The 18,727-nt window shown below is 40.6% G+C and overlaps 2 protein-coding genes across 4 annotated transcripts; one reads left to right on the top strand and one right to left on the bottom strand.

Annotated features, from left to right (window-relative positions):
* Window positions 1–278: 278 nt before the first annotated feature.
* rnft1 (ring finger protein, transmembrane 1) lies at window positions 279–4,656 on the top strand. 3 transcript variants are annotated; one of them, XM_053331867.1, is made up of 9 exons: window positions 279–445; window positions 1,064–1,533; window positions 1,616–1,692; window positions 1,808–1,893; window positions 2,172–2,325; window positions 2,435–2,593; window positions 2,680–2,745; window positions 2,840–2,941; window positions 3,113–4,656. In XM_053331867.1, the coding sequence occupies exons 1-9, from the start codon at window positions 420–422 to the stop codon at window positions 3,245–3,247; spliced, it is 1,275 nt and encodes a 424-aa protein (XP_053187842.1). In that variant the 5' UTR covers window positions 279–419; the 3' UTR covers window positions 3,248–4,656. The 3 variants fall into 3 exon arrangements, with proteins under 3 accessions (XP_053187842.1, XP_053187840.1, XP_053187841.1); XM_053331865.1 differs by having other exon boundaries at window positions 1,793–1,893; XM_053331866.1 differs by having other exon boundaries at window positions 279–520; window positions 1,793–1,893.
* A 2,151-nt stretch (window positions 4,657–6,807) lies between these two features.
* Window positions 6,808–16,047, bottom strand: rps6kb1a (ribosomal protein S6 kinase b, polypeptide 1a). The gene is made up of 15 exons (XM_053331369.1): window positions 15,907–16,047; window positions 14,873–14,916; window positions 13,904–14,024; window positions 12,474–12,542; window positions 11,653–11,800; window positions 11,397–11,454; window positions 9,733–9,833; window positions 9,517–9,607; window positions 9,336–9,426; window positions 9,101–9,208; window positions 8,944–9,006; window positions 8,731–8,808; window positions 8,543–8,650; window positions 7,654–7,766; window positions 6,808–7,296 (listed from the first exon to the last, which is right to left on the bottom strand). The coding sequence occupies exons 1-15, from the start codon at window positions 15,976–15,978 to the stop codon at window positions 7,038–7,040; spliced, it is 1,524 nt and encodes a 507-aa protein (XP_053187344.1). The 5' UTR covers window positions 15,979–16,047; the 3' UTR covers window positions 6,808–7,037.
* Between the last annotated feature and the right edge of the window lie 2,680 nt (window positions 16,048–18,727).

Here is an 18,727-nt window from a genome sequence, read left to right as displayed (position 1 = left end):
TATTTTCATTACAGGCATTCTTTGAGTTGTCATAGCAGGAAGGCACAGATGTTACTAATGTGGAGAGAGAGCTAGGAAAAAAAGCGTTAGTAAATGATTTATTAACCATTAATAAACCACTAAATCATGCGTATAAACCCTTGTTACCAAATTCTCTTACTATTTTTCAGTGAGTGTAATTTAATAGGGAAACACTGGGAGGCACTAACGCAGTTTTCACATCCCACACTGCACACTAAAGCCGTCAGAAGAAGCTCAGGACGTCTGTTGTCGTTAACGACGTCAAAATGTCTGTACGAGACGAGCAGCTTATGGCTTAGCTTGAAAGCTAACTGCTTAGTTTTGTTTTTTGGTTTAGTTTCGCTTTTGTTTCGTTTGGCGGCCCGGACATTGTATTAGATGGGGTTCAATAGCTTATCATGAAACTCCGGGTGCAGAATGACAGGTGAGCCGGCGCTTCCACACAGCTGCTTATGTGGCCCGATAGCATCTGCTAGCTGCTAATGCTAACGGCGACTCGGTAGGAAACGGACAGCTGTGTCCACTATTACTATTATTATCACCTGAGAATGACTTGTTCAGAGAGTTACTGATTCAGACAACGTTAATTAGCTGTCAACAATATGAATATAAAGGGTATGACTGTAATTGTGAGCTGACGTAGTCTAACACTTCCAATGCTGACTGCAAATCAGTGTAAGTTAGCAAACAAAACTTAAGTTAGTGCAGCAACATTTATGCAAATAACACTGCACAAAAAACAATGACGCGTTCATGTGCTGCATGGAAGCTGTATGTTTCCAAGTCTTTACAAAATAAATATATCACTGTGATATTTGTGTTTTTTCTAACTTAGACACTTAAATGTAGTTCAAAATCAGTGGCTAGGAATCCTCAAGTCCTGATACAGACCATAATGCTTTACTTTTTCTGATAGATTTAACTGATAGCTTTTAAATATGCAGTTTACATTTGTTAACTCAATATTATAGAAGTTATTACAGCTTTTAATTCCAGTTGATGCATGTCACATGATGACACTTGTTTGTATTTCATGTCAAAGGAGTGATTGCAGAAGAGCACTGAAACTGAGGGAGTCTCCTACTGTGATGCAGCCGAATTCAAGTGAGCGGGGGGCTCATGCAGGAAATGGTTTATCCCTGACTCTGCAACCAGAGCTTCTCACCAGGACACCGGCCCCTGGTGCTGTTGCTGCTGCAGCTGCTGCCAGCCCTGAGAGCAATGAGGTGCGGGTACCCATGAACAGTGGGTCTGCGGAGTCCAGTGGAGGTACGTCATCCAGGAGGTCCAGAGTCAACTCCCACGGCCACTCCCATTCACATTCACATGGACACAATCGAGCGCAGCACCACTCCAATTCAGAGCCTGAGCTTGATCCGCCTGACTCTGATATGGACTCTGGAGAACCCAGTACCTCCTTGTCTGAGCTCCGATATCTCTTTCGTTGGCTGCAAAAGAGTCTTCCTTTCCTCGTCATACTGTGTGCTAAACTGATCATCCAACATGCTCTTGGTGAGTATTAAAAAAAGCAAACAGCATTCTTGCAAATACCAACACAAGACAGCTTGTCTTATTGCTTCTCCTCATTTACCAGGACTAGCAGTTGGGGTTGGCCTCTTCACAACTTTTTTATATGTGAATAAAAACATTCAAACTCAAGTCTTTCTTCAGGTAAGTCACAAGCAAGAAAACACAGACTGATTCGTGATGCATTTATGGTCACCGTTGCAGGATTTCTGAAATTACATTTTTCTTATGTGCACCCTCTCAGGATCGACACTCAAAGCTGCAGTGTGCGTGGCTGCTGTTCTTCCTGATCTCTTCCACCCTCCTACTTTACTACACCTTTCTCACTGAGACACTTTACCACTGGTAAGACATCTCACATTATTTACCTCTGTACAGAACCGTGTGACTATGTTCCAAGAACAGGTCATTGGTCACAGGATATAATCTCAGTTTGTCTCTGGGAGCTGAGTAAGCAACCAGAATTCTAAGTGGTAATTTAATTCACTCTCTGGGTGTTTTGACTACAGCCCTTTCATCCAATAGGGCTCATGGCTTCTTCTGAACTCTGATAGAAAACTTAATCTAGAATGAAAAGTATACCTGGATGTTGCCATTTAACCTGATTGTTGACCTCTTTACAGCCTCGTCTTCCTCAGCCCGACTATTGAGCCGCTGGGATTCTGGGAGGTTTTATGGGCAGTCGGCATCACCAACTTTGTAATAAAGTTCCTATTTATGGGGATAAAGTGCCTTATTCTGCTGCTGCCCTCTTCACTGGTGACCTACAGAGCCCAGGTGAGAGTGGTGGATTTCTTCTTGGGGTCACTTATATAAGAGATCACTGAAACACTGGGTCTTTGCAGGGCTGTATCTGTATTTCAGAATATTGTATATTTGTCTTCAGGGGCGGTTGCTGATGCTGACTGAGGAGCTTGGTCAGGTCCACCAGAGCATTGCTCCTGTTTCACTGTGGTTCCGCTACCTGGTCACCTACCAGGAGGCTGACGGCACCCCTGGACTCACACTGGGGGTTTTGCTGGCTTTGCTCTACCTCATACTGAAGGTGTGATCACTCAGACTAAACAGCAATAGATTTTTGTTGTGTTCAGTTTACTTCACTTTTTTGGTTGTTTTTCCTCTTTCTTTTAGCTTTTAGGATTGTACGGACAGTGGACGTCTTTACTGAAAACTGTGAGGATATTTCTAAAGGGCGAGGTCAGTGGTGAACACCTTATTTAAAAAAAAAAAAACGTACATGTTCAGAATTTGGTGCCAGCTCTATTGAATTGTTTTGTCTCTTGTTCCTCAGCATACAGGCACAGCAGCCACTAGGAGTCAGTGCAGCGAGGCTGGAGACGTCTGCCCCATCTGTCAGGGAGAGTACAGGGAGCCTCGGGCTCTGCTCTGTCAGGTAAAACCATACAAGTGTGCAATGCAGGGCCTGTCGTGCCATACAACTGTAGAGACTTTGACTTTGTTTTCGTTGATAGTAGATGAAGTGAAGCACATCCGTTGTTCTTATCTAATCATTTACTGTAAATGCAAAGTCATGCTGACATCCTGTTGTTTCTCTGCTGTGCAGCACATATTCTGTGACGAATGCATCGCTCTGTGGTTTAACCGGGAGAAGAGTTGCCCTCTCTGCCGCACTGTGATCACAGAGAAGGTCTACAAATGGAGGGATGGAGCCACATCTCCACACCTGCAGATTTATTGAGTAATAAGGCACAGGTGGGGAATATTTGGGTTGGGGATGTTGATATTAGCTTGTATTTAATGTGATTTCTTTCTTTTTTTTATGGCTGTCAAATTCCACTGACAAGTAATGTTGTACACACTGTTGATTTATTGGCAAAGGGCTGTGCCCCCTGAGGGCTGAGGTCAGTAAGGACCCACAACGACCAGTAAGTCCCTACTAGTCACACTTACAGACAACTGAAAGTTGATTGTTTTTTCATGCCCTCAAGTGTTTTTTTACTTTTCTATTTTCAGTTGTTTCCTCTTGTGTTGTGTTGCTTTGTTCACCTTTGATCTTGTCTCTAGGACAAATATGGGGCTGCAAGTTGTTCAACTATAAATATGGGAGGGGAGAGAAATATATATAAGAGTATTTTAAACTGTTTTCCTTTTATCACAAAATTGAAAAACATACAACACACAAATCCTTTCTTATCCAGTGTTTCTAAATGTTTAGAAGCGATTTTTCTGATTTGTATCAATAAATTGTGTAAAGGTTAGCAGCCGCATACAAACCTCTAATCGAAAGTGCTTGCCGAAATTCTGTTTTAGATGCATCTTTCAGCTTGAAAGGGTTAAAATAAATGTGAGATTGGAGGGCTGACAACGAGCATACTGCAAAAGGAAGCCATAATAATGACCACACTTTTCCCAGCCTGCATCCAGGCACTGAGGATGGACACGGCAGGCTCAATACAGTTTGCCTTTTGCTTTCAGTGACTATTTTTTAATGGCTGATTTAAAAAAAAAAGGATGTAACTGAGCTTGTGAGATTGATTTACACATAAATTATTTTTCTATAGAGGCAATGTAGCCTCGTTTTTGTAAAAAAAAAAACCAAAGACTGGGAGAGGCATCTATTTTATTATGTATGAAAATCATTTCACTGTTATTTTTCCCATTTAGATCCATAAACTATCTGAATAAACATCTACATTTGAATGACATTTGTGACTTGTTGATTTATGTGGGAAAACTGAGAATCCATTATCTACTAAACAGCCACACCTCAAAGTCAAATCACATCAGTCTAGGTAATATTCAGACTTTAGTGTACAGAGGCTGAGTACAACCTGCTTAAAACAGATTAAACAAATCCTTAAATGCTGTAAAATGACAGTTTACAGAACAGTTTACAAAAAGCTCTGAAACAGGATCCATTCATTTTTAGTTTTATTTTGACTTCATTATGTACATGATACATATTAACGTTTCCCAACTTAATGGGCAGATGTTGGTGACAAATTTAATGGTATTCTCAATGCCCACCAGTGATTAAAAACACCAGTTCTCCTCAGATGATGTTTTCCACCTCAAGTAAACTTGATAAGATGGTTGTTCTCAAACATCTCGGTGGGGACAATGCTTGTTCGAACTCCACACAATGTACTGAACAGAGGCTAAATGTATCTTTTTAAGTTTCCCAACCCCTCTCATAGACTCCACTGAGAGTCAAATGATCACGCTTGGATCAAATCGATAAATTGGTGAAGCTAAGAAAAGAACATCCTTCAGAAACATAACAGGAAGTGAAACTTACGGGTCACTCCTCACCACTTCCACACACATTTACAATATACAGCATACTGTACATACACACTATACTGTCAGCAAAGGCACAATGCCATTCCCATTGGTTTTTGCATCATTTCTTAATATACTGCCCTTGCACCAACCACTGCAAAAAGACAAACTGAGTTCAAGTTTTCAGCAAGGAAGTCTTAAGATATCAAAACGTTCTTTTTTTTTCTTCCCTCTTCTGGAAATTCACCCTTGAATATGATACTATGCCACACAATAAATACTGTAAGACATTTTAGGTCACCCTCCTCGATTTTGGAATAAAAAAGGAAAAAAAGCTGCATCTGAGGTTACTGTAAGACATGTTCTGTGGAAATAAAATCATACTGTACATGCTTAGTAATATTATTATTATTATTATTATGACAAAATAAGTCTGACGAGAATTTCAAATCAAATAAATCACACATTCTGCTGCCTTATCTAAAGAATACTACATAATAAATACATAGCTTGCATAGTGTGAACAATGCAGTGGAGAAACAATGGCACTTGAAATAAATATTGTCACAAATACGCAAAGTAAGCGGAGTAACAAGTGGAGTGTATTAAATACAGTTGTTGTACCAGAGTGGTAGAAAAAAAAAAATCTATTCATTTCATCCATATGAAAAACTGAAGTAGTAACTTACAGGAACATGTGACGATGACTCTGAACGTCACTGTTGTGGAAGTCAGTATTAATACATCAATGTGAACTAAATGTGGTCGTCTCAACCGTGCACTTCTTACAAAAAACAGTAACACATCTCCATTTTTTCTTTTTCCAGGGTGTGTTAACCAATAATAAAAAAAAATTTGGTTCTTTAAAACAGTGATTTTGGTCGTTTCTTTTAACAACAAGCGGGTAACAAATACTGGAGCCATTCATACTGAAGTTAATTTTCTTTCATTCTATTTTCAATTAGCGTCATGGGAATCTGCATCCGGCGATGTGGTCAGCTTCAGGGCAAGAGATGGCTTGACTCCCAGAGGCTCAAATAGCAGCTTCAAATCACATAAACAAGACATACACCTTCAATTCAAACAGGATTTTGTACATGGTCCGGTCATTTAAGTCTGCATTCATCCCCCTAACACTGAGAGCCCTGTTACTGTCAATGCACCATAAAGCATATGCAAAGCACAAAGTACATCAATGCAGCCTGAATGAATAAAAGGCAGTGATATCAACTTGGCTGAGCGTGTTGTGGGTCATCTTGTCTCGTCATGTTTTTCAGTTTCCATCTGTGACTATGGCAACAAGGCCACACGAGTTAAAAAAATAATGCTGCCGAGCGTCGTCAGAAGTGAGCGCGGGAGATTTAAGAGAGAGACACACAAAAAAAAGGCTTTTGGAGTCTGTTGACATTCAACACAAAGAAACTGAACGGTGCTTCTGAATAGGCTCGCTATGGAAAGCATTCCAGTTGGAGAAGTAAAGCAGTGCCAGCATTTTGGTATTGATTGTGGTAAAGTGATGCTTTCAGCTGAAGTTTCACTTCCATCTTTTTATAGCTGCTTCTTCTCAAGTCGTGCTCTGCCTACTCCTGACCACACACACTCCAGTGACAAAGGCAATGTGATTATTTTCCTCAAAAACATGAAGGAATACTGTGTTCATTGTGGATTATTATCCAAGAAATCTACCTTCTGACAGTGTGACCTGCAGGTTCTTATCACTAAGTGATCATAAAAACAAAAAAAGAGAGAAAATGCCTGGCATTTTGAGGGGGCAACACACACACACACACACCCCTTGTAACCAAAATCTTAGTGTACACCTCACACAATCATCCCACTCAATACGATGAAAGCAACTAGTCGTAAGAACTAGAAGTAACATTATCCAGACTTGAGAATAAAAGAGCACCAGTAAATCATAATAATGCCAGTTGAGCATCAGCCCGCTCATCGGCTGGCATTAAACAGCCAACGAGCAGGTACACTTTCTCTCACATCATCTCTCCTGTACTTCACTGATTATCTGCGGCAGGCTGAGGAGGCCAGGCTGGGTCAGGAGGATTTTGGGAGGCCAAGAGAAGAGAAGGGAAGGCGCTGCTGGAAGAGCTGGTGATCGGCGTTGACAGTGTCAGTCACTTTCTTTAAAAAAAAAAAAAAAAAATTCTACAGGTCTCTTTGAAAGGAAATGATAAAAAGGAAGGAGGAGGAATTGGAAGAGTCCTAATGTTTTGTACGCTAGCCGTGCGTCATAGGTTCATCCGGAGATGTTCGGGACGCTTGGAGTTCATGGGGTAGGCCTGTTTTTTGTAGGGGCCTGCATTAATGCCTGAAGGGTGCTTGATGGGAAGTGGCGCTGAGGCCTCGGAGGTGCTGCTGCTGCTGGTGTCCATTTGCTCCACTGTTGACATCTCCATGGGTTGCTCTACAGAGCTGCCAGCAGACAGCAGGGATGGGCAGCCTGTGGATCCCCGGGGCCAGCAGCCCCCACTTGCAAACTTCACCGGACTGTGACAGAGAGACATGTGAGAATTAGTTTGGTTTCTGCAAGTTCATCCATATTTCCTTTCTCTGCTTGACAAGCAAGTGTTCTCTCATTACTGGTGTCTCAAATCTGTCTTCACTAAGTTCATGTCAACATTTCTATTACTGATCTCTACTTATCTGGCCAAATGACAACGATAAACAATTATCGATATAAGTTCTGAGAGGATTCCTGTTGTGCCATTGCAAGAGACTTGAGACTTGAGATGGCTTTACTGAGGCCGAGCAGGCTACATTCACTAGGTCAGCAGAGGATATGTGGAGGAGGGGTAGACTAACTGTATAAAATGGAAACCAGAGAGAAAAATAATTTACTGTTACCTCACAGGTGTTTTTGGGCTTCCTGGGAACTTCCGTGGTGAGCGGACCTTTGGCTCGAAAGAGAATTTCTCTTTGACATTTTCCAGCACAGACGGGGCCACATATGTGAAACCCTGAGCAGGGGGTGGGAGGTGGAGAGAGGTGGGAAGGACAAAAACAGAAGAGAGATCTGAGTCCACCTCTTCAAAGACAATCTTTCCAAAAACAACCCACAGCTGATGATGAGCAATGAAACGCTGAGTAAACCAGATCATGCAATGTGGTGGAACAGTGAGTGAAGCTTCCAGGAAAACCAACAGGACTAAACCAGCTGGGACGCATTAACCGATTCTCGTAAGGCCCACTTGTTGAAAAGGAAATAAAAAACATTATGTCCAGACCTTCCCTCTGTTTGTATGTGTGTTTGCAGACAACACAGAAACTGTTAAAGTCACCAGTAAATGCCACAGTACTCTATTAAAGACCCTTGTTTTCCCTTAAATCCCTTCAAAGTATTAACAGCATATGACAACCAATTGAGCTCTGATAAAATTATGAGAAAATACCAGACTGGGTCATCTTTCAGGTAACTGACAATGCCTCTATATCACCTCTTTTTCATTCTCCATATTGTTTATTGCATCCTTTCGATCCCCATTAGTTTTCATAGAGATGAAGACTATTCTTCCTGGGGTCCAAACATACTAATGTCCCACGTGTTGCTAAGCAGTAGCTTCTTCTGCTTAATACTCTTCTAAAGTTACATTTAGTCCAAGACTGACAAAACAATATCTAACAGAAACATTGCATCCTGAGTTACTGCATAAATTATTCTAGCTCGAAACTGTACTTGACAAATTAAGATAGTGAATCCGACAGTTTGCTGGGAGGTACAGAACTTGTTACTCACCAGGAAGACTTGATTGGCACTTTCGCTGAGCGTGGAGTCATCAGGGCTGTCCACTGGAGTCTGGCTGGTGAACTTGGAGTCAAACTGGCTGACGTCATCAGCTGATTGCTGCCGGAAGAAGCGGGTCGGTTAATTTTCTCACAGGGATCAGTCACGAGAAGATGTAGCTGTATGAAACATGAACTTACCAGGAAAGGTTTAAATGGGGGCTCTACTTTGCGAGCGAGGAGGTCCTCCCAATTTATATGTCGGAAGAATGGGTGGGCCTGGGAAAGACGATGATAGCAGTAGGTTTTTTAGATTTCATCATCACCGCCAGGTATTCAAAGAACCATCCTTATTTACTGATTCAGCATGTAAAGTCACCGATTGTTATATTAACACATTGCACATATATTTACCTGGACTTCAGCAGCATCCCCTGGTCCAGCCCCGAGTCGCGATGAGGCATTTCGTTTCAGCAGCTAAAAGAGAACATGTGGACACTTCATTTTTCTGCCTCTGCATAAACAATACAGTCAGAGAAAGTGGGGCAGATGGAAGGATTTTATGACCCACCTTTTTCAGGAGGTCCCTGGCTTCTTGTGTGAGGTAAGGTGGAAGGCTGAGTTTGCATTTCAAGATTTTGTCGATGGTCTTCTTTCGGTTTTCACCAGTGAATGGAGGCTGTGAGACAAAATAGTTCAGCAAACATTTTCCAAGTTGAATTCACCTTTTAATAGCCAAAGTGCCGTGACAAACAGTTTGTCTCGCTTTACTGATGCTACTGTGGCATCTATATATGTGCACTTACTGCTCCTGTTAGCATGTCATACATGAGAGCTCCCAAACTCCACCAGTCCACTGCACGGTTATGTCCACTCCTCATTAGGATCTCTGGAGCCCTGAGGAAGGAGAGGGAATGGACAGCATGATACAGCACGTGCACTGCACTGAATTCATCTGAAAATCTGCCTGCTGGTAGTGTGACCTACATGTATTCGATGGTGCCACAGAAGGTGTGGGTGACCGTTCCGTCATGGATGGACTCTTTGCATAGACCGAAGTCTGTCAACTTTACATGTCCTGGAAGGAAATGGAGGCGAAGCAAGAACATGAAAAAAACTAATCCCCAAACGAACAAAAGAACATGTGTCCAGCTGTAGTTTTTCTAAACTGCCTTTTGTGAGGGACTCTTGAAATTTCTGTACCATTATTGTTGAGCATGATGTTCTCAGGCTTCAGGTCCCTGTAGATAATGCCTTTCTGGTGCAAGTGACCAAGCGCCATTGAGATCTCAGCCAGGTAGAAACTGTCAACAGCAAAGCAAGATACAGGTCAAACATTCAAGCAAAAGCATTTTCTCCATCAATTATTTTATACATTTTCCTAAAAAAATCCACCCACATAATGCTCTCAATTACTCCTCAACGATCTGCAGTCAAGGAATTATCCTCAGTGTCATTTAGGTTATTTCTAAGAATATCACACACCCTTATTTTTTCAGCAGCTTGGTTCATGTAATCACCACTTGCATCTTCAGGCTGTGTTTATAAAACAGAAGAACATGTGCTGCAAGTTTTTGTCCCACACGCTGCCTGAGAAATGCATATCGTCCCCTTTTCACAAGACTCAATGTGCTGAACTTCAGATTCCGTGAAAGAGGGCTGTCTAATTTCCAGATTGAATATTTGCGACATCATGACGCAATTTGGCATGTGTGGGCTACATCTAAAGTATATCAATGTGCTGCTGTGAGAATCCAGAAGTTTAATTTGCTAGCCACACTTTTTTTCTCTTCGGATCCACATTAGCTGTTACCAGTGCTCTTCCTAGGGCTCATAGAAGATCACGCATAGTGAAAATAATATGACATATATATACACACACACACATGTCCACATACCTAAATACATGGACGCATTTAAAAATAATAATAAAATAGAACAAGATAGAGTACTAGTTTGTAACATAATCAGTAGTACTGCAGCATACAGACTGCAATCAAATGCCCATTACTACACAGCCCAACTGCACAGTCTACCAATACAATATATAACAACACACTTTCCTCTATATTCTAGCCATTAACTATATGACCACAGTATCAATCAGAAACGCCTTGAATGTATCTCTGGGTCATTAGGAATCCTTGTTTCTTATATTCAGGGATTTTCTGACAAATGATGTTAAGTTTTGAGTTGTGGAAGAGCTACCATGTCTATTGTCACTTGTGTTTAATCTTAGTAAAAATTATTCTTAAGAAAAAGACAATTTGGCTGTTTTAGATTACATATACCGCAGAAGAAAGTTAAAAGACCACATGCCAGCCTGTTCTCCACCACTGGGCAGTGGAGACCACCATGCATTCCCACAACCTCCTGGTCTGAATAAACAGGACCAAACACTCGCTTCAGACCTATTTGAAACTTCTGCAGATCCTTTTTAACTGCACCGGACCATAGTCCAGATGTGTTAAAACCAAGCACTTTACCACCTGCTTTAATGAAGCCGACACATTCAGTGAATTATCACTGTTATTCTGCCAGACACAATGGATCATAATGACGTTTGGGAAATTATGTGGAATTTCTTGCCTTGTTGGTGGCCTTGAAAATATGTGTACAAACACAATAGGCATGAGCGGAAAAGTGGATGAAAAGATTCAAAGGAATTTAAAATGGACATGTTTAAGCAGAACACCCTGATTAGTTTCTAAACACTCAGAACCTCTTTTTTTTTAAATGTATTTTTCAGCGGAAAATTCCCATGGATCACCAGAAACACTGTAAACAAGGCGGAGCAAAGCTAAAGGCTAATTTTATCCCCAGCACGATGTTTAACAATTTACCAGAGTGACAGAAAACTAACTTACCATGCAGTGTCTTCCATGAAGATGCCCTCTCTTTCCAGTTGCATAAACAGCTCTCCACCTGCAGTTACCACATACAAAATTAAATGTATTCACAGCTGAAACAGAGACCTACATTTTCACTGTGCTGAAAGAAATGCCTGTTAGATTGTTATACTGTTTAGTGCTCATAAAATATAACAGATGATCAAAAACATTTATGACAGTAAAGACTGTGGGAGTTTATACTATATATTTGACTGGGAATAACTATGCTCACCGCTAAGGTACTCCAGGATGAGGTACAACTTCCCCCCTGTCTGGAAGGCGTAGATGAGGTCCACGATGAAAGGATGCTTCACCTCCTCCAGAATGTTCCTCTCGGCTTTGGTGTGTGCTGTGTCCTTTGCGTTACGCACAATCATGGCCTGGGAAAGGACAGAGTAGCGTGGAGAATCAGGGTGCGAAAGCCATTCGTGCAATAACTTAAACCCCATTCGCTGGTGTCATAGCTTCAACATCAGCTGCACAGGCAGAGGTGGAATCAGGAAGCCAGCATGGTAGCTACAGTCAAGTCTCGTTAAGCCAATAAACACAGCCATTACCCAAAACCTCAAGCTTCGGGGAATATGAGCTGACTTTTCGAGCAAAGTCAGGCACCGGCTCAGTGACAGCTGCAGAGAGGACGCCAAGCTGAGCAGAAGCGGCAGTTCTGAGGTTTCATGGGAAAAAGCATGCAGCCATTATTTTGGGTGGTCTGCCCTTAGCTTCTGGCTTCATAGCTGAATGCACCAATATGTCACCAGAATGGAACAAAAAAAAGGGCACACACAGTGACATAAAGTACATGTGAAACCCTACACACAGCCGTGCTGTATAGGGCTTGAGAGTCAGCTGAGTATTTAAGGAGCTAATTCCCAATATATACTTGTGTTTGCCTACATGTTATCAGACTACACTGCTCTATATGCACACTAGAGGGCAGATAAGCTCACATCTGATAAGTGATTGAAGGACAGATTGAGCATTACTGATTTTCTCTCTACATCAATGAAATAGTCATCTTACAGCCAAATTGGACACAGGCAGATTCACACTCACCTTCTTCAACACTTTCATAGCAAATATCTTCCCAGATGTGGCGCCTGATACCTTTCGAACTTGAAACACCTGCAAGAACATTAACAACATATCAAGCAAAAATCCATAGAGACATTACTTTTGTGCTAATAGTTCATGAGTCACCATTTTTATTGGTCATATGTCTCAACTGTGTCGTAACAAATGATGCTGGGAAGAAAGGATTTGGCACAAGTGAAAAATGTCTTCTAGCACCGGTGTGTTGCATAATGTGTGTTCATTCTAAGCCGTAAACAAAAGTCACTCTTGGTGGGTATTCTTCTTCTAGTACTCTCCCTGTCCATTTGTGTGTAAAGTATTCATTACATACAAGTAGACAGTGATGACCAGTGTGCCACCAGGAGCAGCTTTGTTCCTGCGTGAGCTAATGTCTGTGCTTTAATTATCTGTATGCCCACAAAATCCTTAAAAAAAAACATGTTTGCTCTCAGTTTTAAAGCCACGGAACAGCAAACTGATGCCACAACACATGACTACACAGGAACACCAAAACAAATGACAGTGTGTTTCAAAAAATATAATGACTTTGTAATGCCAAGTAAGTTGCAGAAAATGACTTCTTAGTCATCGTGCATGAAACCACTTCAATAAAGAATACAAGTCATGCATCTGTTTGCCAAGCGAAATAATGTTTCCAAAAATCACTCTGATGTGCGTTTTCATTGTCAGGAAACACATCGGGAAACTTTCAGAGCTCTAATGTTTGGTATTACCAAAATAACACAATGTTAACACCAAAATAAAACCATCGAAACAAGAGCGATATCTCAATGTAAATACAGATTATAGTTCTGTTTTATGTTGATTTGGGTAAAATAGGAGATTGTTCTGGGGTGCCAGATCTTACAGTGAAAAGGTGGAGAAGATTTTTTTTTTATATAACTTTCACACAGCACAAAAATATCAGAATATGTGTCTTGGGATTTGAAAGGGTTGATGATAGTTCACAAAATTGTTGAGGTTTTTAGCTTGCATAACTGATTTTTTTCCCAATTTCCAGTCACTTTGTTGAAAAAAAAATTCCCCACCCATTGGAATATTAAAACTAAAATATCCTCCCCCACATACTGGCAATTTAAAGCTATGAGCAAATGCGTAACAGGTTTCAGGCCAATAACAACAAATGACAAAGTGGTATTTCCCAGGACATTTTAACAACCTACATTTCAACATCCTACAGGACATTTCAACAAACCAGACTAAATTGTGTTTTTCTAAATAAGTGTGTAAGCTGGAAGGGTCACATAAAGTGCAAACACCCAACTGTGCTGTGTGGTTTCAATTTGCAAAATCAAAATTTCAAATTAAGTCACATCTTTAAGTGAAAAACAGATGAGGAGACAGGTGTGTAGTAAAGGATTTGATGATTTCATTTTGTTCAGATGCCTCACCTTTCCATAGCCACCTTTCCCCAAAACTTTCAGTAGCTCAAAGCATTCAGGCCTGATCTGCTCTGTTCCCTTGTTCACGCTGTTCTCTGAAATTTCAAACTTCTCACAGTCATCCATGTTACTGGCAAAACAAAAAAAATAAAGAAAAAACAATCACTTTCAAAACACAGTAATATCAACACATACATTTACAAGAGGTTGGGACATAAACATGATTAATGGTTCAACTGAGGTTAATGGTGGCACAATAGTTTTGCTGTTGGTGCTGTAAACAGCTGACTAGGTGAGATTGGTTTGCATTGTTGGGGGCGTTCCCAAACTTTTTCATACAAATGTCCCTCAAATACATCCACATTAGTTAAGTGACCCCGAGTTTGATTATTGTCTACTTTCCAAGATGACATCATACACTACTGGATACATATAAATGAGTGACAAGTTAAAAGGAAAAATCTGCGTAAATGAGTGGAGAAAAACAACAAATGTCCCTACAGGACAGGAGGGTTTGCTGAATGGTTTGATGTGTATGAAAATGGAGCCATTCATATGCTTTGACAATCATCAGATCTGAACTCAATTAAAACACCTATCTGAGAGCTTAGACCAGACAGCACTCTCTCCAACATCATAATGGAGAAACCAGAAGAGGATTTATCTTTTGGAAGGATGGTGTACGTCCCTCGAGTAGAGTTAAAGAGACTACACCAAGGAGCACTGAAGCTGTATTGTCATCATCCACCCTCTTATGTTCATTTTCTCTTTAAATTGTCACCCACTTGTAATTTCTCATGCTTTGGTAGTGTGGTTCCCTGTGCTAGTTATACTCCAGTAGATACATTTGAAAAAGCATGACCACAAAGCCCACCAAAGCACTTTAAATGTCATCAGAGAAAAACTTCTTCAGTCATCCAAATGACAATGTCGCCCCTTTGTTGACCCAGTCAATATCAGTATTGCTTATATACTCACAATTCAAAGCCACTGCATTGGTCCATATATTCACTGAGCTGGCCCTGAAAACAAGAGGAACAACAGGACAGAGAATCTCAGCACAAATTAATGCGACCACTGTTATTTACCAGCCAACATGCGCTTATTCCTATACTTATTGTTTTACTAATAGTGTTGGACAGACAAATATTATAGCTAACAGGTAGTGCTGCTAACTAACTAATAACTAAGCTAGTTCAAGAGGCGCACACTTGCTCTTTAACTTCATTGTATTATTTATAATAATTATATATTCAATGAAGCCAGGATTTGTGACTAAAATCAGCGCTGGCTAGTAAGCCGATGACCAAAGTAGTATCTGATGCTAACGTTAACTTCTCACTAGCATTATCTTGATTTCAGCCTGTTGGTGGATGGCTTAACTTTGAGTTCATTAACAGCACACTTATTTATAATGCCAAAGCAGTTGTCACACCATACATGCGGCATTCGTGTAAATAGTTGGGGTAATGCGGCTACATCCCTACAATAAACGAATGCCGATGCAGGCAGCTTCAACAATATCTCTATTATCAGACACGTCGCTACGTCCGCTGTAGAATCGACTTCTTTTTATTTTTAACCGGGGCTTTCCTTAAGGCTGTTTTTTAAAATGTCGTTTTCCATTTTTAGACAACTCATTCGCTACGTTATTGCTTCTGTGGCTTCAGTATTGGGACACCCCAAGATTGAACAGTTAACGCCGTTACGCGTTTAGCCGGAGGTAGTTAACGTTACACCAAACACTCTTTGAGTTTAATGTTAAAGACCGGTGTCGGCAATACAACTGATTAGTAACGTTACTACATAGTCTGTTATCATTTTAAATATAGAAAACGCTCCGAAATGTAGTTTAAACATAGTGTAGTGACTTTTACATGGGCTTTCAGATTCCGCGGGAACATGGGCGAGGACGTGTCCGATAATGGGCACACGAGCACGAACAGTAGCAACGCAGGCCTCAGAGCTGCTGCTAAGCTAACCTACGTGTTAACCGGCTAACGCAAACTCACCCCGTCTTCAAGTTCGTCGTCAGAGACATTCTCATCCGGTTGATCCAAATCGATGTCGAAAACTCCAGCCATGGCCGCGGCTCTTCACTCAGTGTTTAGTCGCGAAACACAGCCCCGCTCCCCCACCTCATCACCGTTACAGCCGGCTGCAGCAGTAAAGCATGAGCTAACCTCCAGCTAACCTCCGGCTAACCACAACAACACAACAAGCAGGCGGCAGGAAGAGCCTCTAGTGTCGGTCACCGGCGTTACTCGGCTCAGGCTGGCCTGGTCACATCTCAAAACTTACTGATAAAGAAGTGACAACCTGCAGTGATAGCTGGAGGGGACATTTCATCTCAACAGGATGCGATAGAATTGACACAGCTGCCCTTAAATTAAATGAACAAGACTACATTTCCTCAATCTATCAGAGCAATTAAAACTTGATTTTTAAAAAAACGTTACATTGGATTGGATAGGTTATTTAAAGCCTTTACTTTTTGTATTACTGCTGATACTTATTTCTACAGTACACAAAAAAATATATATTTAAAAATATAATATATGTTTCGACCGGTTTTGGGCTCTAATATAGACCAGTGGTTCTCAAAGTGGGGTTCGGGGACGCCTAGGGGGACCATGAGAAGGTTCCAGGGGGTCCCCAGCAAAAAGTAGAATAATTTATTTTCACTATAATTCCATCCATAAGAAACACAATAACGGAATGTGCTAAGAACTATTTTGGTAATGGATTTGTTATTTTAAATAAAATAAAATATTATTCTTATAATGATGTCACCATAGTTTTCTTTGCCAGGTGTGTGGATGAATAATTCCCCATCCAAACAGTGAACATAATGCTGTTACAACATAAGCTCTTTATGCATTTATGATGTTTACTTTAGCATTGCACCTCCAGATGGGCTTCATGTCATTTACAGACGGTGGTTAGTGGCAACAGCACTGAGCCACGACCCTATTTGGCTTTGACCCTCCATTCACAAAAGTGGAGCTCTTGACACAGTTCCAACACTTCCCAGAAAGCTGTGGAATAATTTTATGTCCCAATTATCTTACTCGCTTGCAGAAGTGTGAGAAAACGTGTAAGTATGTCACTTCTTTACAGAGGTCTCACTTTTCTCCTCTGGTTTCCTCTACCTACAGTATAGACAGTCACATTCATATCTGTCAAATCATTATCTGATAACCTAAATTGAGTTAATATGGAGATGGTTGTATATAATATGGCACAGTTTTGGGTCACTTGACATAAGAAAAGTTTCACATCCCCTTGTTACCTCCTAAATCTCTTTTTTTCTTCTTCTAGAAAATAAAACGACTGGATTCCTGTAATTGTTCATGCTGAGATTTATTTATGTGGCTACATCTAAACTTGTCAAACACAATTGAATTAAATTAGGTTTCTTGGTAAGTTAAGTGTGTGAAGATGAACACAAAGTTTCACTGAAATGTACAATGCTTTATAAATAACACCATGCTTGTGGTTATTAAATGTTTACCACAGAGCGTGATTTAAAGTGTTTAGGATGTCCATTAATTATGGTTTGTCAGTGTAGATTATTCAAACTCAAACACATTGGTTTGGATGTGTGGTTTAATTATTTCAACACAGCGTTTTTGTTGTTGCTGTTTGTTTTGTTTTGAGCTTATCTGAGATGCTGGACAAGCACCTGAGGCAACGGCTGCTGAGAGATTCATACGTTGAGGGTATAATGTGTTCCACCCAGTCATAATCAGGTTATATCTCTGTAATTCACTGCAGGATCTGCCTACAAGCCCCTTTTCTTACCAGTAGGTGGCAGCAAGAAAAAGAAAATCCTTGTCAGAGTATGAAAGGCATTTTTCATTCATCCTGAAATCTTCTCATGTAGCTGCACTGTGTTAGTCCAATCCAAGTCCCTGCCAAAATGCCAATATATTATTAAACCGTTATGTATGTATTATTGCTCCCCCTAGTGGTTTAGAACTTCATCTAGATGTATATTTTTACTTCAGTCAGTGGCAGAAATTATACAAGACATCAAACTAAACTATATGGAACAATGAGGATATAAAACATTGTGATGTTCTTTTTAGCCCTGCATTTCTGGAAAGAAAAAAAGGAGGAGGAATTGGAAACACATGTTAACAGTCACATGGACCAGCTAGTTTTGCAATTATTTAAGAAATGTTGTTAAATGTTAATGATCAAGGAAAGAAAATGTGTCTCTTTTATTCAAGTGTACAGACCCAATGCTTAGCACCCCGAGTTCACATTTTGTGGGAGACACTGGCAGATTCAGGCAACCGTCTGCCCTGATGCCTCTTAGGACAAGAACATGCACAGTAGAGCAAACATGATAAAATGCCCTGTAAGGTGCTCTCACAAAGAAGGAAACATACTAAAGTTCTATAGTGGCTGTCACAGGAGGAAAGGCTCCATATAGAGTCTCTCTATATGTGACAGTCTGAAATGAAGTGTTCTTATTGGTGCCCTTTCAGTTGAAGAAAGTGTGATAAACTATCTCCACGGGTGAGAAAACAGGATGTGCCCTTTAAATGAAGAGGATGTAATGTACTAATCTATTAGATGCTGATGTAATGGATGTAATGTAAACTGGAGGTGCGGTGTGGGTGCCCTTCTAGTGAGAAAACAAAAACAAACAAAAAAAGGGAAGAAAAGAAATGCCATTAAAGGAGTAACATATTACTTCTGAATCACCCCATAAAATGTTTATGTTAATTAGGGATGTAGCCCTTTTACCAAACATGCATCATTGTTCTCTGCAGATGGGGCCCATTAAATCTATCAGGTGCCCTTCATACTTTTTTGCAGCGC

Source organism: Scomber japonicus, chromosome 13, assembly GCF_027409825.1.
Source record: "Scomber japonicus isolate fScoJap1 chromosome 13, fScoJap1.pri, whole genome shotgun sequence".
In the NCBI taxonomy this organism is placed as follows: Eukaryota; Metazoa; Chordata; class Actinopteri; order Scombriformes; family Scombridae; genus Scomber; species Scomber japonicus.
Note: the sequence above shows the minus strand (reverse complement) of the source record. Positions and strands in the feature narration are given on the sequence as shown.

Excerpts from the sequence above, each read along its gene's own strand:
- rnft1 (XM_053331865.1), top strand. The coding sequence starts at position 420 with ATGAAACTCCGGGTGCAGAATGACAG. Across the intron at positions 1,894-2,171 it reads ACTGAGACACTTTACCACTG|CCTCGTCTTCCTCAGCCCGA; the intron begins GTAAGACATCTC and ends ACCTCTTTACAG. Across the intron at positions 2,326-2,434 it reads TGGTGACCTACAGAGCCCAG|GGGCGGTTGCTGATGCTGAC; the intron begins GTGAGAGTGGTG and ends ATTTGTCTTCAG.
- rps6kb1a (XM_053331369.1), bottom strand. The coding sequence starts at position 15,978 with ATGGCTGGAGTTTTCGACATCGATTTGGATCAACCGGATGAGAATGTC. Across the intron at positions 11,801-12,473 it reads CTATGAAAGTGTTGAAGAAG|GCCATGATTGTGCGTAACGC; the intron begins GTGAGTGTGAAT and ends GTCCTTTCCCAG. Across the intron at positions 9,427-9,516 it reads TGTGGCACCATCGAATACAT|GGCTCCAGAGATCCTAATGA; the intron begins GTAGGTCACACT and ends CTCCTTCCTCAG.